The 24657-nt window shown below is 37.6% G+C and overlaps 1 protein-coding gene across 3 annotated transcripts; it reads left to right on the forward strand.

The window, feature by feature from the left end:
* Positions 1–996: 996 nt before the first annotated feature.
* On the forward strand, positions 997–23361 carry PEX2 (peroxisomal biogenesis factor 2). Of its 3 annotated transcripts, none has more exons than XM_015855881.3 (2): positions 997–1115; positions 20664–23361. In XM_015855881.3, exon 2 carries the CDS (start codon positions 20687–20689, stop codon positions 21599–21601), a length of 915 nt encoding a protein of 304 aa, XP_015711367.2. In that variant the 5' UTR covers positions 997–1115; positions 20664–20686; the 3' UTR covers positions 21602–23361. The 3 variants fall into 3 exon arrangements, with proteins under 3 accessions (XP_015711367.2, XP_015711366.2, XP_015711368.2); XM_015855880.3 differs by having other exon boundaries at positions 1106–1346; XM_015855882.3 differs by lacking the exon at positions 997–1115 and adding an exon at positions 13387–14353.
* Positions 23362–24657: the final 1296 nt, after the last annotated feature.

Consider the following 24657-nt stretch of genomic DNA (forward strand, 5'->3'; position numbering starts at 1 on the left):
CAGAGTTGTCTGCGGAGGTGGCTCATCAACCACGTCTCAGGACAACCTGTTCCAGTGCCTCACCACACTTATTGTAAAAATAATGTCTTCCTTGTGTTCAGTCTAAACCTCCCCTCTTTTAGCTTGAAATCACTTCCCCATGTCCTATCAATCACCAAAGATCCTAATAAAGAGTCTGTCCCTTTCCTCCTCATAGCACCCTTTAGATACTGAAAAGCTGCAAGCAGTTTTCCCAAGAGACCAAGTTATCTAATGGAATTCTACTCAGCCAAGCATGCATTATGTTCAAACACTTTATACCAAAACCAAATCAGAAGCTCTAAGTGAACTATTTCAATACTTCTTTATATACCTTGCATGTTAATCACTATCTGAGAGGCCAAGAAAGAGACCACAATCTACTTTTAATACTTTCAAATATTACTCAGCAGTTCCTATTCTTTTCACCTTTCCCCCAACGCCCCTGTGGTGCTACTACCTGCAGCAGGTGCCATTCCCAAACAGCTCAAACACTCTGTGACCAGTAGGAGAGGGCCTTTACATATCACTGTTACCAGTGACCCATCTATCAGCTGCACACCACTCAGCACTGGAGTAAAGCATTACTGCCTGCAGTGCTTACAGACTGTTAACACATTTTCACTCCAGTCTGCTACGTTCCTCCTCCCATAGGCCTGTGATCCGTCATAAGTCTACATGCAGCCCTCAGCCCGCCTGCACGAGCCACAGCCGCAGCTCAAGCTGCTCTAGGCCTCAGGCTGCTCGGCCTCGCCAAGCATGGGAACTAAGGAGAACTAAGTATGGGATACAGAGCAAGCGGAGGCCGGAGCTAGTGCCCTCAGAGCACAGCTCGTCCTTCTCCAGCCTTCTGAATTGCTCCTGGAGCCCAGCAGGAGAGCTAGTAGCCACCCCCAACAACAGCAAAAACTGCACTCTAACAGCGACTGAGTCGGCACGACTCGACACAGCTGACGCTCCGCCTCCTGCCCTCTTCCATTGGCTCTTCGGCTTCATCCTTTGTAGCTTAATTTGCTCCTTGGCCTGTCAATCAACCATTTCCGCGGTGCGAATGTTACCCTGGTAGCCGTTCTAACGCGTCATCTTTATGCCCGAAGGTACTTCCTGTGCGGCCGCTCTAAGCGCTCACCTGTGGCATCTATCTCCAATGCTACCGCCGCTCTAGGCAGTTGGAGCCAGCTCTGTGACCCGGCGGGGCGGGCTCTTAGGACGCTGTCCTTGGAGGCAGCCGAGTGCCGGTCCCAGCGGGGCCTCCGTCCGTGCTGGCCTTCGCTAGGAGGCCTGGAATAGAGCCGCAAAGGCCGTGCGGCCCGGGCCCCGCGGCGCAGGTCAGTCGGGGCGCGGGAGGGTCCGGCACGGGGTGGCTCTTGGGCCGGGTAAACTCGTGGCCGGTGTCTGCTGGGGTCAGCCCCAGGCCCTTCTTGTGAACACTTCTCGTAATGGCCTCTCCGGGCTTTGCAGTTCCGTGAGTCCCACTGGTGTTCTTTCCGTGCTGCACAAGGAGGCTGTGAGTCTTCCAGCTAGGCTGAAAGTGTAAAATAAGAAAGGGGTGAGCCTTAAAACATGTTCTGTGGAGAGGACAGACCGCACTTTGAATTTTGGCAGAGATGGGTTTTTCATCTGAGTTGTTATATCGATGTCAGTTGAAATTGCAAAAGATTTATAGAAAACTTTGCTGTAACTCTGATATGCCTCAGTTCGTGGCTGTTCTTTGCTGGGGGTGATAGTAAATCTTTTCCACATTTTTTTTTTAACCCAGTCTCGAGCAGCCTGCTAGTGTTTAGTTGCCAACCAATGGCTTTTCCCAAAACTAATGCAGGTTTAGTCTGAATAGTCAAGTTATTTTGGCAGGAAGATGAATTCCAGTGCATGATACAGTTACTGCTGTGAACCAGAGAACTGTATATTTCGTTCCATCCAGATTTCTTGTATCGCCATCTGACTGCTGGCAGGAGGGAACAGTTCATCAGGGTCAAAGGTTGAAGTATGGTCACTAGCGTTGTAAAAGCTGATTCCAGTGAAATAAAATTAAACAAACTGTTAATTCTAAGATTACTGCTGTTTTCATTCTTTCTTCAGAGGTATTCTGTCAGTGCTTTCTTCTACAGATGTTTTCTCTCTTTATATCTCGGTTTCATCTGAACAATTTTTCATCTTCTGCAGGGAGTCATCATCACTAGTTTATCTAATGAATGGGTTAGCAGGAAAACAGCTGAGAAAAGCATCATTGCTGGGATATGAGTTAGAACAGAAAGAAACTATTGAAGGGAGTAACAGTTCACACCTCTGAATTCTCTTGTTTAAATCTGTTCATGGGGCATGCAGTCATCAATTTCAGTTACTTGATCAGGAGTGTAGAGGATAACTTCACACCTATGGGATCTATAAATGAAATCTCTAGAAGATTTTTTCCATATTTTTTGTAAAAGTGGAATAGACCAGTAAGGCACATAATGTCAAGAGCATTGGAGGGATTTGACACTTACACTTTAGTGTTATGGAAATAGATGACTGTCATTATTAGAACACCTGCTTTGACAGCTAATGCTCTTTTAGGAATACTTTTTGGAATTAAAAAGCCATGTTATCTGTATATCCCGTTTTGGGAGAGAGTATTTCACCACTTGGATCTCTACTGATGTTTGTGGACGGTGCTGTTCATGACATATTATGTGCCTCAAATAGGCTAGTTCAGAATAAATTCAATTTCTGAAAAGAACTTAAACCCTTCTAATATCTTATATCTTATATGTTATAGTAATACTTCGAAAATAATACTTTTACTGCTGAAAGTTGTTAGAAGGTCATCTACCTGTCCAAATCTATTATTAAGAAAGATCATTGTCATTATTTTTATTTCTAATAGTGTTTTAATTGTTTGTGCATTTACACTTTAATTACACTCTAAGCAGCTGAAATAAGTTTTGGACTAGAGTTTTGCCTCTACTTTTAAACTATTTAGCTTCTTCCTGCCTTGATCCAAATGAGTGTTTTTTCTTATTGAGGTCACCCTTTCTAGAATTTAGATGGAGAAAAATAATTTCCATTAAAACTTCAGTGAAAGTTTTAAAGTTGATGTAATTGGGTAAACAGCTTATAATTAGATGTATAATTGAACAGCTAAATTTCTTTCATTTGTGTTATTTCAAAACTGTGATGTAACACTGGTAAAATTAGACACTTCTAAATGAACTCATATTCTGGTCTCTCAAACCTGTTTTTAGAAACACTTAGAACAGCACGAGCGCATATAATACCATCCTTTGAACTTAGTTAAGAAAAGTTTAATCTTTCAGATAATGGACCTTCAGATGCTATGTGACTTCTTTCAACAATTAAAAGACTGTCAGGTCATGTGAATGATATGCCCCATTTAATGTTGGGGGATTAATGAGGATTAAACTGTCTATACCAAACAAGAATTTAAGGATTCAAACACTTATCAATGAAGTAAAACTGATTGAGTTTCATTGTGTAAGGAGAACTATTTATTTACAGATGATTATTTATAAATGCAAGTAATCGTTAATGGCTTCATTGGCTGGTAAACTGTAATGTAGTTATTAGATTAACTAGATTAATCATTATTAGATTAATATGTGTAGATAAAGTGATCTGGTTTGCTAGATTCACTTCCAGCTATTGAGCATTCTAAAAAATTTAAATGGAGCAAAATCAACTAGTCTGGTAAAATAACTGCTTTTGAGTGTCTGACTTTGCTTCATTCCAAACTGAATGTCTTTTGAGCAAGGAGAGTGTTAGTGAAAGAATTTTTTGTTGTTGTTTGCTTGAGAGCTCTGCCTTTGTCTCCTTTTGGACATATTTAGTAATATATATATTATTTTTTCCTCCTGAGACTGTAAATGTCACTTCTTTTCATTACCGAAGGAACTGACTCAGAGAAAAGCTTTGATACTTACTGTGATTCAGGATGTGTAGGAAGCAAATGTTCCTTTGATAGACTAAATAAAACTCAATTAAAACTTGCAAACAGTTATTGATAATATATAAAGACTTCCTTAGACACTTTGTAGAATGGAATGGGAAAGGTAATTTCTATACTCCTGAAGATTTGTGACACTGTTAGTAATCTGAGTACCTCTGTTTGTGGTTTTGACATCAAATGCTGTGGTGCAAGTCAAGAAAAACATTTGATCTTCTCCAGTGTTTTATCTCTCATAGTCTTTTATAGTGACAGTTCTGAAAACTGCTGTAGGTTGCAGCAACTCGTCCAACAATTGGGAAGGAAAGAATGAAGCACATTTGACTACCGAGTATCAATATCATATCTCTATATAGCAATCAATATAGATTATGTATATATTGTAAAATGAATAAAGATGTAGATAATTGAGGGAGAAGAAATGATGTCTGAATCCAGTATTAACATTTATCCTGTTGTAGTAGTCTATCATGTAGTATTTAAGAAGTAAAGCGTGGGAGTGTTCAAGAAACGTCTGGATGTTGTGTTGATGAATATGATTTAGCCGGGAAGTATTGGTAATGGTTGGACTAGATGATCTTCTAAGTCTTTTCCAACCTTGATAATTCTGTGATTCTGTAATTGCATATTCTCACTTTCCCCAATTTTTCTTACCTTTTACTAATATTCAAGTCATTTTAAAGCTGTGAAGTTGAAAGTACAGGGAGAGAAATGAGGGAGAAGATGAAGAGCTGTCTAAAGGAAAACTAGTCAGTTAAACCATGGACAAATCATTCAGCAGTGTCAGAATGTGATGTAAATAGCTTATTACTAATGGTTTGTGGGTTTTTTTTCTGTGTTGGTTATAATGGCCTACATTTTTCTGGTGTTGCTTTGTTTGTTTTATTGTTGTTTGGTTTTTTATTTAAATTCCATAGCACTGCATTTGCAGTTTCTGTGATTATTTACTGAGATCAGAAATAAAGTTCATAGGTCTGTCAAACACTGGTAAACTTTAGACATAAATGCGGTTTCATTAAATTAGCTTGTAAACATGATTTGCTCTAATATCAATGAAGAAGCAGACAAGCATGAATAATTTAACACTGAAAAATAACAGAAAAAAATGTTTTTTAAGTATTATGAACTTGTTCTGTATTAGCTGTAATTGAAGAGTAAGATGTTACAGGATCTTTTGTATGTGATTTCTAAAACTTGTTCGATATTTAGTGATTTTTGGAGAGAAGTGTTTGTTTGTTTTTTAGTGTTTGTATCTTTGATTAAGATTGTGTAGGTAATACATTTATAATAAGGAAGTTCAGGATGTTTGTTTGTCCCAGTTTAGCTTGCATCACTTCTGAGCTGTTTGTTCTTCAGTAGAAAGCAATACAATCTTGTTCTCATTCAGTTAGTTAGTGATAACTAGTGCAGTATACAGATAGTGGAAGCAGGGAAAAAAGGAAAGGAAAATTGTGAGCCTGCTGAATGAGGTAGAAATCCTGGTGACACGTGACATGAAAAAGGTTGAGGTACAGGGTGTTATGTGCTCTTGGCAGAAGTGAGAGGATCAAGTCAGAGAATACTTGAGCAAACTAGCATAACCCTGAGTGCTGAGAGACTTGGTTAATGTCACAGTGAGTGAGGCTACTCCCATTTATCTAAAAGACCATCGTAACTGGAGAAATACATGAGGAGAAGAAGGAGGCTGGTGTTGCTCTTGTTTTCGAGAAGAAACCAGGTGACTGTAGACTCACCAGCCTCACCTTGATCCATGGAAGAGATCTTGGAAACCATTTTCAGACATATAAAGGTCAAGAAGGTGATCAGGACTAATAAGCATAGATTCACTAAGAGGGACAAAGTCACATGACAAACCTGATAGCTTCCTATGATAAGTTGCTAACAGAGGGAACAACACTAGTTAAGTCTACCTAGACTTAAGTAAGATTTCTGATGCTGTCTCCCATAATGCCATCATAGAAAATCTTTTTATGTCTAGTCTGGTTGAGCAGACAGAGAGGTGGATTGAAAACTGGCTGAACAGCCAGGCTAAGAGGATGGTGAGCAGTGGTGGAAAGTCTGGTAAGCAGTCAGTAAGTAACTAGGGGTTTTATAAACCCTAGGGTTTCATACTGTGTGAACAGAAGACAACAGTATGGTCTTGCCATGAAGGTATCATGAAGATATGGTAGGTTGAATTAAGAGGAGTATTAGCAGATTGAGAGGGGTGGTCAAGGTTGAGCATCTTTTCAGGCTCCTCTCTCTGGTAAGGCCAGACCTGGAGTGTACTGCCTCCTTGGCTCCCCAGCCAAAGAAAGATGGGGGAGCTTCTGGTGAGGGTTCAGTGAAGGGCTACAAATGCAGTTATGGGTCTAGATCACTTCACATATGAGGAAAGGTTGAGAGAGCTAGGAGTTGTAAACATGGAGAGGAAAAGGGTTAGGATAATATTGAAGAGAGATTTTAAGAATTCAAAAGGGGATGTCTCTTTTTATTACTTCAAAATGACAGATTAAAAAACCTCCTTTCCCACAAACCTCGAAAGAGGCGCATTTTTCCTTAGATCACTCAAATCTATCCTATAGGTGTATGTTGTTCCTACACATTATACACTTAGTTCTGTACAAAAGCTAGACGATGTGTGTAACTAGCTGATGTTCGTTTGACCAGTTAAAATCTGGAAAATTTTAATGTATATTTCCCCCTAACAGTGATTGGTTTCTAAATGTGAACTTTCCAGGCATGGGATCTGAGTTCACAAAATTTTTAGAACACAGCAAGAGTGGCTTTAAAATTTCAGTGACTTCGCATCCATTGTGTTTACAACGGAGTCTACCTGGGAAAAAAAAACTGCCTAAAAATGTTCTCTCTGCATGTGCTTATCTCCACAGACTCAGTGTCTGCTAATATTGGCTGTGGAACTGGGAAAGAAATAACCCAGGTCCAAATTTTAAGAAAACTTGAAAAACAGTTTCAAAGATAACATTGTTTTTAAATATTATTATTAATTCTATCAACAGAGGAGTACAGGAGATATCACAGTAGGGGGCTGGCATAGGGAAAGGGACTTTTTCTGGAAAGGAAATTAACAGGCAGCTGTGATTCTGTGGGGCATTACTAGAGCATAAATGGGAATCCATGCCGGAATTGCAGAAAGACTGCAGAATACGTTAGAGGTGATTGCATAATAAGGAAGTTGCCTTCCTTCCAAACCCATGATATATACATGCAGCCCTACTAGTGGATTCTAAAATGCTAATGAAGTTCCAGGATTGAAGAGTGTGTGGTGAAAGCATATCAGTGTTCTCACTTGTGCTTAAAGTTACTGTAATTACTAAGTAATAAAACTGTCAAGATTTGGGGACAGTGAATATGTCTAATTTTCCCAACATCTATATTAGTCACTGTGTATGCCAAACATTTCAAACTACAGTCATATCAGAGAGGTAAGAGTTGGGAGTAGTTGTATAGTATTCCTTATGTAGAGTGTCCTCTGAACTGCAAGACTTCATGAGTACAACAGCTGCTTTGTATAAGTAATTCTTTAGTTTTAAGTCTCATAAAACAGAAACTATGTTTTAATTATTTTGATTTACAGTGTTTTCATGTTATCTTTGCACATTCAACAAATCTGGTTTGTAGACTGGAAGAGCATTTCTGCTAGTTGTATTGGCTTGTTTCTTTTTTTGTCTCACGGTGGGCTAGTAGCAGATGTGAATGTTATGCTGAGATGCAGAGGCAGCCAGCTTTGTGGTTACCTGTTTATTTTCTGACCCCCCTGCTCTTCTTACTTATACTGAACAGATCTTACCAGATGCTGTGCTCACCTGTTTGTGTACCAAATGTGGAGAAAAACAAATTGAAACAGTTTTTTTTTCTTTTAACTTAACATACTAGAACAGTTCAGCATGTTCTAGTTCAGAGTGTTGGTGCTAGTCTACTAGAAAAGGTGACAAATCCTAGTTGAAAGAAGATGGGATGGAGTGACTTAGCTGTTAGAAATCACAGTATCTCTCTTTTCTTAAGAACTGGAGTTTAAAAAAGTGATACACAAATGTTGGGTAAAATGCTGTTCGTCTTTCCAAATTAATAGTTCTTGCTTCAGGCTAGATCGAATTAATCGTGTTGTGCTATATGAGACCAAAACTTAGAACTGAAAGTGAAATGACTTATCTTCCAATTAATGAAGGACCTTGGCTTTAACATAGTCTAAATATGTTGTGGTTTAGTTTTATATGCAGTACTCCTTTTACTACAGATGTGGACAAAGGTTAATTATGAGTTAGGTACACATTACTGATTTTACCATCTCTTTTAGTACGTATTTCCAGTAAAAGGTTAAAAGATGTGTTTCTGCTGTGCAGTGTGTGAATCAGCATTGCTGCACTTTCATACCACTAAATATTCATAACTGCAGTTTGTTTGCATATGTACATAAAAAGTGGGAAAAATGAAATAAAATCTGAGCAATGGCTGTTTATGCAAAAAAATGAGGCTAAGGTATGTTTCATGCAAAATTTTGAGATTCTGTTGCCTGCATTAAATTGTATCTGTGTATGTGGAACAGGCATTGCTTCTGAATCCCTTCTCTACATCTTCTCAATCTTCATCCTGGCATTTCCGTAACTGTTGGATGATCCATGCAGACCAGAGAGGTAGAAGCAGAACAGAAACAGAGCAGATCTGTGAAATGGGAATTTAAGCTAGTTAATGTTTTTTAATAGTATCAAATGGAAGAAAGGCAAGGAGGCTGTAGAAAAGTTGCATAAAATTGACATTGGTCCTGTGTATGTGTGAGATCCAAAGCCTTTACAACAGTGAGAAAGAAATATTACATAATTCAGTACACATAAGGTCTGCTTTTCAGGTAAGTAACAGTCACCTGCACATGAAGAGTTATGACCATAATTGCCCACAGTGTGCTAGCAACCATTTGTCCATATTCTCTGAACCATTCTGGAAAGGAGCTGCGTACCTTTGTTACAGTGATTTGTTTTACCTATATAACACAAAGTATGGCACATCTACAAATCCTTCCATCCTTTTCACTTTTACACACACAGTACCTTAGAGACTTTCATTTATCTGTCCTTATAACAGAACCTCGTATCTTCATCACAAACAAAATCTCATAAAACACAAGGATCTCCCTGTCATATGATGATATGATCAGTGGCTGAGAAGGATGTAGCACGAAGGATTCCTTGCCATAATACTTTTTGATAGTGGTTTAGTCAGAGATGTTGCCCTTTCATTGCATGGGGCTGTTCCTTTCTAGTTAACCATCATAGCCACAGCTCTGTCAAATGCTCCAACTGAGCCCTTCATGATTTTGATTTATCAGCAGAAAATACAAGGTAGGTTTCAAGACAGTTCTTGTTACCTGCTGCTATTTTTGGAGGAAGAGCATCAATGCTGCATAATGGGTATATATTTTGGCTCTCCATCTTACTGCTCTGCCTCCAATTGTCATGCAGCTTATTGTGTTAAGCTTTTGAATTTTGTTAATCATCAAATTAATTGAAAGCAGCAACAGGTAGCTTTAATTTAGTACATCAGGGAATGAGAATTTACACATGAAACCGATACATCCAGATAGAGATGAGTTTCCAGTTTGACATACTAAGGAAAAGGATGACAAAGAAGAGGAAATAGGATGGGGAAGAAGAGGAAATGGGTTATGAGGTAAAGAATAGGAACAGAGGGAACAGAGTTTATGACTTGTTACATGGTTGTTTTATTAGTTATTAAATTAAAAATAGGGCCATATACAAAAAGTTGGTAAGATGATGTTATCTGTGCTCATTATGTTTCAAGAAATGCAAATGTACTGTGAACTTCTATTACCTTAAATGCAACATCACAGACTTCACAAGATAATAGCTTAAATATTAGTTGTGCAGTAATTAGAAACTCTGATTTAGTTTGATTTAGTTCTTTGCATTTAAGGTATTTTAAGAGTGCTTGACTGACCAAATATTTTTCTCAAGACCGTGGGAACTCTTAGTATTCGATATATCTGTAACACAGGCCAATATATTCTCAGTTGCTAGCATTTATTGAGAGAATGTATTGCATTGATACAAGATTTTCAGCTTCCATCAAATACTGACAGAAATGACTGATGTACAGCTTGTAGAAGTGCAGTACTCTCGTACTGCTCTTCATTACTGTTGTATCAAGTCTAGCTCTTCTGAACTGGTTTTGATTTTGTGACTTGAAGCCTTAACAATTTGGCTCTGTCAGATTGTTTATGGAAAGATAAGTCAATGAGCTATCGTTATGTTTTCTTGCTGTCTTCAGGCATTCATCAGTTGTTAATCTCTCGTATTCTGTTTTGTGAAATCTGAATTTACTGAGTTAAAGTTGGAAAGGCAACCTAGAATTTGAATGTATTTTTGTCTTGTGCTCAGTCTTCTGACATTAAATGTTAATGTTGTGGTTTAATGCTGGTAGACAGTTAAGCACCACACATGCTCACATTGCCCCTCCTCAGCATTACTGGGACAAGGGAAGAAAATGAGTAGAATGAAAACTTGAATGCTTGATATAAAAGTAGCTTAACAGATCTATTATAAATAATAATAATAAAAAGATGGCCATGCGTGGATTCCAAAGGGCAAAAAGTGTTCTTGACTTCCCATCAGCAAGTGAAGTTCAGTCATATTCTGAATCAGTTGCTTCAGAAGACAAACACCTTTGTAATGAGTGTCTCCCTTTCTTCTCTCTCTGTGTCTCTCTTCCTCCTTTTCTGTGGCCTTCCCCCTACACTTTTACTTCTGGGCACGATGTCTGTATGGTATTGGGTTAGACTTTTGGTCAGTCTAGTCTGGCTGCATCCCCTTCCAGCCTCTTGCCCACCCCCTGTCTACTGACATTTGTGGGATCTTGCAGAGACAATCTCGATCCTGTGCCGGTGCTGCTCAACAGAGCCAAAGCATTGGTGCCACATCAACATTTTAGCTCCAAATGCAAAGCACAGCATTGTATAAACTACTGTGTGGAAAATGAACTACATCCCAGTCATACCCAGTACAGTAGCATTCTAGGATTTTTTACTAGTTGCTTGCTCAAACTCCTTAGTTTAAAAAATAAATAAATAAAAATCACCTCTGTGGGATTCATTCAGTTTTTAGTTACTCTTGAATATCAGAAATAAATTATGTCTCCTGTGATTGCGGTGTATAGTTTATTTTTCAATTAGTGTTAGTTGTTATTCCAAATGATCAGTTTGTTCTTCACAAAATGACAGCTATTTAGCTGAAGGACATAGAAATCCAAACAGTAATGTAAAATCAATCTTTTCTAAGGTTATTTGAAGTACTCTTATGGTTATAAGTTAGTTTTGTAGCGATTAAGAAACAGTACAGTTGGGACTCTCCATTAAACTTTGTTCTGAGGATAATTCTCTCTGCTTTTGAAGAGAGAAAGAAATGAGAATTAATAATAAAACATGAGATTTCAAGCAACTGATGTCTTAGTTTTGTGTTTCGTTATGAGAGCTGATGTTAAGGAAGATCTTGTAAGGAAATGCTTATACATATAGTTTGATTTCTCATCTTTATTGATTTCAGGCTGACATCTAAATCATCCACTGCTACTGACACAATGTAAGAGATGTTCCATTTGGTGCTTAGAATTAAACAAACAAACAAACCAAAAAAAAAAAAAAAACCACAATATTTTTTGAAAACTGAAGAAATCAGTAAGTGAGCATCTATTTTAGGTTCAGCTGACCTAAAAGGAAGAATTACTTCTAAATGGAAAAGTAGAAGAGAATTTTCTTTGGAAGTGACTATAATATGTTAGGTTCTCTATGAAGAGCTTAGGGGGGAAAAAGTTTCAACAATTGCAGAGCTCTTTATGGCAGAGTCTTTGGGCTCTTGAATAAGGCTGTCAAAGCTAATAAGTCTGTTAAAGTTCATGTTCCAGGTTTTCTTAATTTTGAGATAGTATTTTAGTTTATAAATCAAAATAAATGTTAATGAGGTATGATGTAGTAGAAATTTTTTAATGGCCTGGAAATCAAAGATTTGTGTGACCAAAAGTAATGCTATGATGTATGTAAAGAAATAGCATGTAAATGTAAAAGTAAGAATAATCACAGAATCACAGAATGACCTGGCTTGGAAGGGACCTCAAGGATCATGAAGCTCTAACCCCCCTGCCTGGCAGGGCCACCAGATTTCCACGGTTACTAGATCAGGTTGCCCAGGTCCCCATCCAACCTGGCTTTGAACACCTCCAGGGACAGGGCATCCACAACCTCCCTGGGCAGCCTGTTCCAGGACCTCACCACTGTCCTAGTAAAGAACTTCCCTCTAACATCCAACCTAAATCTTCCCTCCTTCAATTTAAAACCATTTCCCCTTGTCCTGCTATTATCACAGAATTATCAAGGTTGGAAAAGACCTAGAAGATCATCCAGTCCAACCATTATCAGCCCTTTCAAAGAGTTTACTCCCCTCCTGATTATAAGTTCCCTTCAGGTACTGAAAGGCTGCAATAAAGTCACCCCACAGCCTTCTTTTCTCCAGGCTGAACAAGCCCAGCTCCTTCAGCCTGTCTTCCTAGCAGAGGTGCTCCAGCCCTCTGATCATCTTCATGGCCTTCCTCTGGACCCTCTCCAACAGTTCTATGTATTTCTTGTACTGAGGGCTCCATACCTGAACACAGTACTCTAGATGGGGCCTTAGAAGAGCAGAATAGAGAGGGACGATCAACTCCCTATCCCTGCTGGCCACCACTCTCCTGATGGGGCCCAGGATACGATTTTCTTTTCTGAGCTGCAAGAGCACACTGCCAGCTAATATTAAGTTTCTTGTCCATCAGGACCCCAGGTTATTCTCTGCTGAGCTGCTCTCAAGGACTGGTCCTCCCAGTCTGTACAGGTGTCTGGTATTTTTCCGGCCCAAGTGCAAAACCTTGCACTTTGCCGTGTTGAACCTCATTAGGTTCACCCGGGCCCACCTTTCAAGCCTGTCAAGGTGCCTCTGAATGGCATCCCTTCCTTCCTCCCTGTCAACCACACCACTTAGCTTTGTGTCATCTGCAAAAACTTGCTGTCGGTGCACTTGATTCCATCATTGATGTCATTGATAAGGATGTTAGAGAGCACCGGTGCCAAGGCAGATCCCTGGACATAGAATTGTTGATCACCATCCTCTGCCTGTGGCCTTTCAACCAATTTCTTATTCATCAAGTAGTTCTCCCATCAAATCCACATCCCTCCAATTTGGAGATGAGGATGTGGTGGGGGACCATGTCAAAGGCCTTACTCAAGTCCAGGTAAATGACATTGGTCACGTTCCCTTTGTCAACCAATGCTGTCACTCCATCATAGAAGGCCACAAGACTGGTTAAGCATGACCTTCCCCTGGTGAATCTGTGCTGGCTGTCTCGGATCACATGCTCATTCCTGATGTGATCAAGCATGTTGTCCAAGAGGATCTGTTCCATGATCTTCCTGATCATGGATAAACTAAATAATATAATAAATCCTTAATTATTAAAGACTAGGAAAAAATCAAAGGGTTCAACAAGTCTTAAGAAAAGCCATTATTGGGCAAGTCCATTACCTTGGTCTGTTAGATTATAAGAAATGAGAACAAATAAAAGATTCCTGAAGATACATGCTGTGGCCAGCTGCTCCGTAAAGTTAATTATAGACAGGAAGTAAGAGTGGAATGAAAACATAGGAAGAATAGTGTAAGGTGTCTTGATAAAGATCTGTTCCATTGCTAAATCTTAATAAAAGTAATCATAGTATGATTGAGGAATTAAGCACTCCTGTTTTTATTGATTTATTTAATGTCCCAGAGGGTGAAAATAGCCAGTAAAGTGACAGAGATTGTTGGTGTCTTTGTTTCTCTGTTCTTTTATTATGGGAGTTACAGAAGCTGTTACTTTCAATTCCAAATTAAGATTCAGGAACAGATGTTTTAGCAACTTTTGTATTTGAAAGTACTCAGAAGAGAAACTGGAAAAAGACAATATTGTTTGACAAGACTAGGTGAGGAATCTCAATCTTCATCTCATAAGAAGGATGACAAACTTAGGGAAAAAACTTTAGTACAATACTGCTTGCTTTCAGTTTAATTTGTTGGGTTTTTTTTACTCACATAAGCAAGCTGGGGAATAGCATGGTGATATTATCAGAATCAAGTTGGAAAATTACCTTTACAGGGCAATTATCTGTCCTGTCAAAATGAAAAGGCACTAATGAGATAGATGATTGAAGAGAACACATACTTAGAAAAGTAACTTATGTTACAGACTTGAAGAGGGATTGAAAGTTTTTCGTTTTATTTGCTTTGCTTTGCTTTGTTTTCTTTGAGCATAAGGTGTAAATCCAGAACACTCTTGGTGAATTAGAGAGAATCTCTGAAGTCAATGAAATGAAATGCAGCGCAGGTGAGTTTGGAACACTGCATATAAAAGGAAAAACTCAGATACATGAATATAAATCAGGAAATAATTACTCAGTAAAATGACAGAAAAGGATCTGAAGATACTGTAGACCTCAATTTACTTACGAACTAAGCTGCTGGGGGAAAAATATATGTATATGTTCTGGAAGATCTTACTAGACATGCTGTAGGAAATTGAATTTTGTCTAGTTTGGTAAGTCTGCTATATGTACTTGATCTTCTCACCACTTCTTCCTATTTAGAAAATACAGGCAAACTAGGAGTTATTTGCCTTTGTTTTATGCTTTTGTGAAATGAAAAACATCTTTATTTTTAATAATTTATATTGAATTGAAGGGGGGGGGGGGGAGGAGGGGGGAGGGAAATTACCCTAATAATGATAATAGAAATAACTAGAACAGGCAGGAGAAGTTCTAGATTGTGCTTTCTCTGTAGTTAAACATCTGTCTAAGTATTCCTGAGTCCCCATCCATTCAGAGTTAGAATTAAGCAGTTCTTTCTGATCCTACCCATCTCTTCAAGAGTACAGTGATCAAACTTTGTGTTTTGGTTGGACATAAGAGATTATGTAAAATAATTAAATCATGAACTCATTGAGGTCATTAAGGTGCTACTTTTATGTTAAATACTGTTTTAAGTTAGAGTAGAAAGGAACAAAGTTGAGTTTTGATTTAATGAAATATATTTTTATTTGGCTTCTATAGAATTGCTTTCTTAAATCATACTTAAAAATACTATGATGCCTATGCATATAATGTGTCTGTCTTTTAAATTTTATACTAGAAAAATGGGGAATGAGATTCTACTAGCGCTGAGACAGTAGGCACCCTTTGATTACTCATCCATAGTGGAACAGCCCTCTGGAGAAAAAAAAACCGGCACTCTAGAGATTACTTGGATTTGTATGTTTCTGCAGGCAAAGTTTACGGACCTGTAAATTCAAATGTGGAATTTTTGTAGGCATAATACATTGACAAATATGCCTGCTGGTAATACATCTCATACTGATAGTCCCAGAACAAGTCAATAATAATGCTTGTATTGATAGCAGCAATGCAGGGGATGTTACTTGGTATTATAGCTAAAATCCATGTTATCTCTTTAATCATAATTACATTAATATTGGCAAGCTGTTGACAATGCTCACATTACTATTGATAGATTTCTGTCAATAACATGTTAACAAATAAAATATATTCATTTGTAATTTGTACATTGCTCAATAACAGCATTAACGTATACCAGGAAAAATTCCTGTTTCCTTGGTGATATGCAATTTTTTGCAGTTGTTGTACGAAGTGTTGTGCTGTACAAGTAGGTTTGTTGACAGACAAAACATAGGTTAGTTAAGAAAGAAAAGTTTACATTACCTTTTTTCCAGAGGGGTCAGTGGGGGTTCAAACTTTTAGTTCTATCAAGCAATACCTGTGATGGTGTAAAATCAAGAGAGAAAGCGTTAAGTAGTAATCATTAGTGTTTTGTCTTAAAAATTAATTAACAAATTAGTCACAGGCCTGGTTTGTTTTTTATCTTCACCTGATTTTTGGTTGTTCAATTCTGATCATATTATTTATGTGTGATGGCATTGTGGACTGAACACTGATATTTGTCTCTGGTTATTGAATCTACAGTTCTGAGTTTTTAAATTGCCAATAATTTGAAAATAACAGGATTGCACAGGTGGAAAACTAGCATCCTTTTGATGGCCTGTTAAGCTCAGCATAATATGGAGTTTAAATAAAATGAACTGATGCTTAGAGTTTGTGTTTCTGGTATGTTTTAGGAGATAGAACAGATTTTTCATTTATTCATATGGATCAGAATTTGTGAAAACTATAGAAAATGAAAGATCTAACAGAATTTTGAGAGGATGTAATTTAGAGGAAGTACAAACTGAAACATTTTTTAGTTATTTTATAATTATTATCTCTTAAAGAAATGGGCATCACAGACACCAAATAGTATGAAAATTCCCTAGAAAATAGGGAAAAATACAGAATTCATGCATCTTCTCTGAAATAAATAGTTGCTGCTATTCAGATCAGTAGGGCTTTTGAAAATATTTTTCATAGGAGAATATGCATTTCAAATTTTCCCTTGAAATGTTTGTGTTTTTGAAGTAAATAGGTAATGTGTCTCAGGTGGAAAATCTGTATAGCTACAGTAAAATCTTCAATCAGTTGTGAAGCAAGTATAGTCTACAGCATAGTACTTCAGCATGTATGTAACAGTAAGTATGCTAAAATGGGATTATGTGTTAAAGCTATATCGATATAATCTTTAAGTAACTCACAGGGTCTTGTTAACAGCCATGATCTGTGGCAAACTTGCTGTGCTTAGCAGCAATCAGGAAGACTGGGAACTACATCCAGTTTTATTCCCTAAACTGAGAATTCGGGACTAACTGTTGATCAGAAAGAAAGGTTTTTGTACATAGTAATGCTATAAGCATAACTTAAAGGATTTTAAAGGAATTTTTTTTAGATTTTGTTTATGTTTCTGCTTGTCATCCTTCCTTTTTTGTAGTTTGCATAAAAGTGACTTTGTAGTTGAGTAAAAGTGCTGCTTAGTAATTCATGAGCATTAAATGTAACACAAATAGTACATATGCTATTGATTCTAATTTTAGGAAAGGAGACTTGTTGGATTTGGGATAACCTTGAAGATTGACAAATAGTGATTGGATTATTGGTTCAATGGAGGCTTCAATTTTCTGTAAACAGAATCTAGTCTCACTCTAACAGTTAAGCTCATTGAAGGTATTTCCTTCTATAAAATGTCAGGAACGTTAATATGTATGTTGCTCTAAACTAAATGCCTTCTATTTGTTTCCACGGAAACTACAACAGATACAGTGAGCACAGTAACACTGTGTGATTGAGCAAGTTCTCAGCTACAGAAACCTGTCTTTCAAATCAGTCACCACTATTTGCTGTACATTTTCACCACTGGTGAACAACAGCCTGCATGCAGCACTCAGAACTTCTGCACTAGTGGAGGTTGACCCACTGTCACCACTGCCGAAATGCACAACCCACCAACACAGTGTGCTCACACATAGTGTTTGGTCTCCATAAACATTCAGCATGTGTCAGTGATTGTCAGCAGGTGCCATTTTTTCCACATGAAGGAATTCAGTTGCACACCTTTGCTTCATGTGGACTTGGAGATATGAGTATATTGAGGGTTGGATTTGATGATCTCTGGAAGTCCCTTCCAGCCTCTTTGATTCTGTGATTCTGTGAATACTGGTGGGAAGATCCAGCCTCAAGTGCCATACCACCAACACCTTCCTCTGATGTCACTAGCCAACACAGTAAAAGAAGACACATTTACTTTTGGAGCATCCCTCCTACATTTACAGAGAGAATCACAAAGCAGTCAATATCACCTATCCAGAGCATAAGCTGCATAAGGGGCAACAGAATACTGTGGAGGGGAGGGCACAATGCAGTGATAATTCTGCATCTTGCACCCATTCCATGTGCTTGGTTGAATAGATAGCCATGTGTATTACATTTTATGTGCACTTGTGCCACTTGGCAAGTAAAATGCAGTGATCACAGGTAGTAATATTTAAAACTATCTTTGCCCATTTAAACATTGTCTTGTGACATGTGCAATCTGAAGAAATATGCTGAATACTCATGCTGACAAGCTTTCTGATTTTCAATATCTTTAAAAGCTCACAAAAAGCATAAAATAATTTGTGATGCTTTTAATTAGTTTTGCGATAAATATTTGATGTGTCTTGCAAAAGCAAGATCTAATATTCCACAAGTTTAATGTTTTTTGTTGCTCTTATTTAATAATAATAATTTAAAAAAAAAAAAAAAAAAGAAGAAGCAAAATAAGTTTTCTTACCTATTATAATCACTAACTATATTTTATATGTTGCCCATGACAATTCCTCTTCACTCAGCACAGTCCAGGCAAGCCAAAAGTTTGGACACCTGTGCTCTATACAAACTGTTCTAGTGCTTAACTGCTCAAGAAGACAGTTTTTTCCTTATGTCTGGTAGGAATTTCTCATATTGCAAGGCATGACCAATTGCCTCTTTTTCTTTCATTGTGCATCTCACTGAAAGGTTTGACTTAATCTTCTCTGTAACCTTTAGATAGTGGAAGATAACAATTAAATTGCTTTTTTAGCTACATTATCTTCAAGTTAAACAATCTGAGTTCTTTCAGGCCCTCCTCATATATCATGTATTGGGACTCCCCAATGGTATTACTGTCTGGACTCTTTTCAGTTTGTTGACATTTCTCTTCTACTGGTGATAGAAAAGAGACAAAACTGGATGCCATTGTAAAGCCAGCACTGCCAAGCAGAAGGGGATAAGCACATCCTTCAGTCTGTCTGCAGTCCACCAAGCATTACTGTTTTGAGGGTGCGCTGATGAGTGTTTCCAGCTTGCTCCCTACCAGGATTTTGGGGTCCTATTTATCAAAGCAGTCATCCCATCAATCTGCCCCTGGACTATAGTCATATATAGGATTTCATGTGTATTTTGTGAACTGTTGTGCTTCTATGTGTTTGACATATTTTCCTTGAAATTCAGGAAGTTCCTGTTAGGCTATATTGCATTTACTGAGGTAATGGAAAAAAATCTGCAGAGTTAGCCTACTTATCTTATTTATATTTAATGTACAGCAGAAGTATCTGAGTACTTGGAGTAGTGGGAGACAACTGTAAAAAATGATTGAGCTGATAGCAAATAGTGGATAATGGGTGTAGAACTTCTTTGATGAGATGGCTATTTTGAATCCATGTAAGCTTTTGAAGGGTGTTTATATCTGTTGGAAATTGTGTAGAGTGAGAATGAGAGAGTAATTGAAATGAATGAAATTAGCAAGAGGGACTGAGGCATTAGAAGAAATGAAGAAGGCATTAGATTTTAGCAGCTGCAAATAACTAGAGTGAGACTGAAGGGACAGGTTCTAGAGCAGGTGGTCAGTGACTAGGGGTCCTGAAATGGTAGTGAGGTAAGAAATAGAGGGTAGTAGGGACTACAGTCCACTGAGGCTGGACTCACTGAGGAGTTATGGCAAGATGCAATAGGGACTGGATTGTTCCTGTGACCACAAAGTGAAGGACGTAAGTTGTTGTGGTGATCCTGAATAGCACTTTCCAAACAAACATCAGGCCTTATTACGGAAAGGAGAAGTGTGTGAGTCAGGCTTGGTGTACCTTTATATAGTAGCTTGTTGAAGGAGGTTGATGGCCAAGAGTCAGTTGCCTTAGGCTAACTTCAGTCATATTTTGCTTGCTAATAAGGATGGAAGGATTTAAAGAAATCAGGCAGGCTATCCCATGCTCTACCTAAGTATCCAGTTGTAGTTAATTGGAAACCACTGTTGTACCACACATTAAGAAAAAAAATGTATTTCCTATGAGCTTTGCACAGAATTATCCTTAAGAACCTTTGTAGGACATATTTCTGTAGGTGTAGAAAAAAAAGGATAATGCAAAAAATGTTGTATACTGGGTTTTAAAACCTTTTGTGCATTATTTCAGGACAAGGTTATTGGTTTGGGGGACTTTTATGTATTCTTAGCTTAATTTGCAACCTTTCATGTATAGGGTCCTACACAACCTCATTTATTCAAATTATTTTTGTCTTATAGCAGGTTTTCCTCTTATAGAAATTGTAGCATCTTCTTTTGTACTTTCTTCAGAAGGTTGCTGTCTATCTGTTATAGGAAAAATCTCCTTTAGAAGCTGAAATACGTTGCACTCTATCTGGAATATACCCCTTCTCCTAAATCTGTCTTCTATCCATATTTTTTGTATGTAGTCTGTACATTTTTTAATATTTTTAAGATTATACTTTAAGCTGTAACTACTGAAGTATTAGTGGACCAATATTTTCTATAATGTTTTCCCATTAAATATCTTTATTTTTTTTTGTTTTAAGGTCCATCTTAGTATTGCAATTATGCACTAAATTTTTTTACTTTTTTTTTTTTTTAATTTATTTACACAATGAAATGTTAGATTTGTAATGTTTTGTGGATATCCGAAGGAGATTACACAGTTCTCTGTAGCCAAATAAAAAATGTTACTGTCAGTGAGAAATAGTCTCAGTGTAAGTTCTTTTGAGAGGAAAGTGTGTGCTTTTTGTGTAAGTTGTGCTGAAAGGACTTGTAGTAGTTCCTGATAGTATATTAATAACTTGGGAGGCTGTTTTGCTATTCCATGTTTACTCCTGATTTGTTACACTTCTGTTATGTCTAACAATAAAAATAGGCAATGCTCTGTTATGCTAAAATCTATTTGTGTTTATTCCTAGAAAGTTTTGTTTTTTGAGAAGAAATGGCATCCAGCATCGGAAATGAAAAGAGTGTGAATCGTGTGCTCAGAATAAGTCAACTTGATGCTCTTGAACTAAACAAAGCCCTGGAACAACTAGTGTGGTCCCAGTTTACCAGCTGTTTTCATGGATTTAAACCAGGTGTGTTGGCTCATGTTGAACCAGAAGTTAAAGCATTTCTGTGGCTTTTACTGTGGAGATTCACCGTCTATTCTAAGAATGCAACTGTGGGACAGGCTATTTTGAATATTCAGTACAAGAATAACTTATCTCAGACAGAGAAATACCAACCTCTGAGCAAACACCAGAAGTTATGGTATCTTATTTTCACTGTTGGTGGAAGATGGTTGGAAGAAAGATGTTACGATTTATTTAGCAATCGCCAACTGCAATCCGTCAACAAAGTCAAGCATTATATTAACTTTGGAGCTGGACTTCTTAAACTTTGTGGACTTGTAAATTTTCTGATTTTTCTTCAGAAAGGAACATTTGCAACACTTACTGAACGCATTCTAGGAATTCGGTCAGTTTTTTGCAAGCCACAAAGTGTTCGCCAGGTGGGATTTGAATACATGAACAGGGAGCTGTTGTGGCATGGCTTTGCTGATTTTCTCATTTACTTGCTACCACTTATTAATGTACAGAAACTGAAACTCAGAATTTGTTCTTGGTGTTTCCCTTTTGCCAATCTTTCTAATAGTGATAAAACATTAGCAGCTCACTACAAGGTGTGTTCACTGTGTGGGGAATGGCCTACCATGCCACACACCATAGGCTGTTCACATGTTTTTTGTTACTATTGTATTAAAAGTAACTATCTGTTTGATATGTATTTTACCTGTCCTAAGTGTGGCTCGGAAGTACACAGTCTTCAGCCACTGAAATATAAAATTGAAATGACAGAACTGCATGTCTAATATGGAGGTTGTTCTGTTCTTTAATTGTACTTGAAATATATTAAAGATGAATGGGAAAAAAAATCAGAAATTTCTGTAAACAGACAGCTTGAAAGACAGCTTTGGAAATTCTTTAAGTCTTCCCTGGTGTTATTTTTTTACTGAGTAGCAGTGCCAACTTGCATCTGAAGAAAGAAAAAGGAGTTCACAAGTTCTACTTTTTCAGACTATTTGATCCCAGTTTGGTATCCCTGGTATCCCTGTATTGTCAGTACTCTTCTTAGATTTATGGTCCAGCTATCTATCACTTCCTAAATTCATGCCGTATTCTTCTCTCAGGAGTAGATGAGAAGATACTCAATCCACTTTGTGCATTTTCTCAACTTTGTTGTAAAAGCTTCTGCTATTGCCAATGTAGCTGTATGGATTTTGTGCACAGGTCATCCTAGTCACACCTACACAACAGCTTTAAATTTGGATATTTAAAATTTGAATTCCCAGTGTAATGCACCACTGAAAAGGAGCAAGATATAAGATGAAGATTTACATCAAATGATTATTAATAGAGTTCATCACATTCAGTCACCACAAGGCATATCATTTTCCTAACTTGTAGTTGCTTTCTTATAAGTAGATGATTAGCTTCAAGTGATCCATTTGTCAACGGACAAAACATTAATTTGTGCCCACCCTTGATACAGCCATCTCCTGATCAAAGTGCTCCTTCTAGATCTTCACGAGACAACAGAATCCATTTTCTCACCTATATGTATGCCTTTGATCTTCAGTAGTGTGCATTTGATTGCACCCTGCTTCTTTCCTGTCAAGTTGAAGGACCCAGTCCATCATCTATTGGAACATGGAAGCTTCCTGTGGTAGCGCAAATTATTCTTAATCAGACAGTGTGTTAAAAAAAAAACAAACCTGTTTAATTACAAGATGCTGTCTTTGAGACTTGCAATTCTTTCTTTGGTGTGGTCAGGTTAGGTGCCGGACCTCACTAATAGTTATGTGCCACACAGAAAAGCCACACAAGCTTCACATCAAGCCCAGATGTGTGTGTGTAGACGTACCAAAAAATAGGTAACTGTTTCTGTTTTGGGGTTACTACTGTTTGTTTTCTCTGTTGGCTTCATGGTGTTTTTATTCCCTTTTTAAGGCTTCATTCATTTACTCTCTTTATGTTTGTTTGTTTGTTTCAAATCTGCAGTCTTTTCTTAACAGAAATCTTTACCCAGAAGTGTATCATTAACACACAAACACATTTTGTCCTGCTTTGGCTCTTAGAATTTGTAACTGAAGCAGAATAATAGTATTAATAAAAATGCTGGAAAACTATTCATATGTTTTGATTTGATTGAAAATTAACAATTATTCCATTTTATTTTTTTTTTAAGTCATTTAGATAAAAGAAGTTGCAGAATGCTGATTCCCAGTTTCCAGTAACCAGCATTCTATACTCCATATGCTGTAAAAGAGGTCTTGTCTTTAGTAGTATGTAAGACTTGAAAGTAGGAGTTCTAGTGGTCTCCAAAAGAAATTACAGAGTTAGTGTCTGATTTTTGTATTACCTGGAAATATCTATTCGTTTTTCAATAAATGTAAGGTGTTATGGGGGAGAGTGGTCTGGACAAAATGGTGAAAATAAGACTTTAAGAAGATGGAGCAAATACCATCCATACTGCGGGATTTCCTTATTTGAGACTAATTGCTATTGTTGTCTGGGATGCATCATTCTTATGAAAACCAAGTTAGCAAATAAAAGATGCTTCTTAAAAGGAGGTTCTGAAGTTTGCTTTTATTGCTATTATTTTTATCTTAAGACATATTTTTTGTTTGCTTGGGCTGGTTTTTTGTTTGTTTAATATTTTGAAGGCTAAAGGCTACTTACCGTACCTATTTGAAAGTTTGGCCCTCAGGCTGTTTCATGCTCTGGCATTTATTAGACCAAAATGTGAAGTGGGAAACAAGTTTATAGTTACTATTCATTTTTAAAAGTTTATTTGATTTTATGTTGCAAAGCAACAAATTGGCAACTTTTCCACCTTTCTGTGTGTTCACTAGGAAGCTATCTTGTCTAGTACTAAAAAGAAAGTACTTTTGCATGGCTACACACAGAGAATAGGAGGCATGTATTTGCTGCCATATTAGATATTAATGTTGATGGTTATTTACTTGCAACCGAAATCCAAGGGAGTTTTTAAATGATGCTTCATACCTTTTCAGTGCCAAGATATTGTTCATTTCCAGTTAGAATTAAGTAGATCACAGCTCCTTTCCTTTACCAACACAGGAGGTTTTTTCACGTCATCAAAATGCCCACTTCTTAAAAATCATTCTGCAGTCTTAATGGCATAGATCCCCCTCATTCCAGGGGGGACCACTTCCAAGGCAGGATCCAACCAAAGCCTGGCAAGGTCACTGAATAATTAGCTTTCTAACAAAAGAAATTTGTTCAGAGATCCAGTTAGCCTGGCACACTGGGACCAGAGGAGTACGTGAACATATGCAGAGCATCTGCCAAGGCCAAGAAGTGCCCATTCCATTCTCTGGAGCTTTTCCCTTGGGTTTTGTACCTCTGCTTAAAAAGTCTATTAGTGCTTACTGTGCACAAGCTCAGTCTGGGTAGTAGTTGTAGGCAGACTTATTTTGCAATAGTTGTTACGGGTAGTTGTGAGGAGTAGCTTTTAGTACAAAATCCTCAGTTGCACATCTCTAGGCCCAGGTCTACATGGAGAACTGAATGATACAAGGTACAATAAAGTTGGCTGGGGTGTCATCATTTATCTCAAATAATTGGTACACTTTCAAGGAGATATTTCAAGGTGCAGAAGACTATTCATCTGCAGCCAGCATTATGCTGTATTTTAAGAGAGATAAAAAGGAACTAACTGTGATGCATTGGAGTGGCCCAGGGGAGAGATTGACTCTTCTCTCTTTTGCCATTAACCATATTCACTACCACTGTTTGTGTAACCTTTGACTGCAAAACTTTGAAGTTTGATTAAACTAACTAAAAAGTTCCATCATATCTACTAAGTTTAGACTGTTTCAGCTTCTTTAGAGATCTTACCTAA

This window comes from Coturnix japonica, chromosome 2 (assembly GCF_054131305.1).
Source record: "Coturnix japonica strain WE chromosome 2, WE-NBRP24, whole genome shotgun sequence".
In the NCBI taxonomy this organism is placed as follows: domain Eukaryota; kingdom Metazoa; phylum Chordata; class Aves; order Galliformes; family Phasianidae; genus Coturnix; species Coturnix japonica.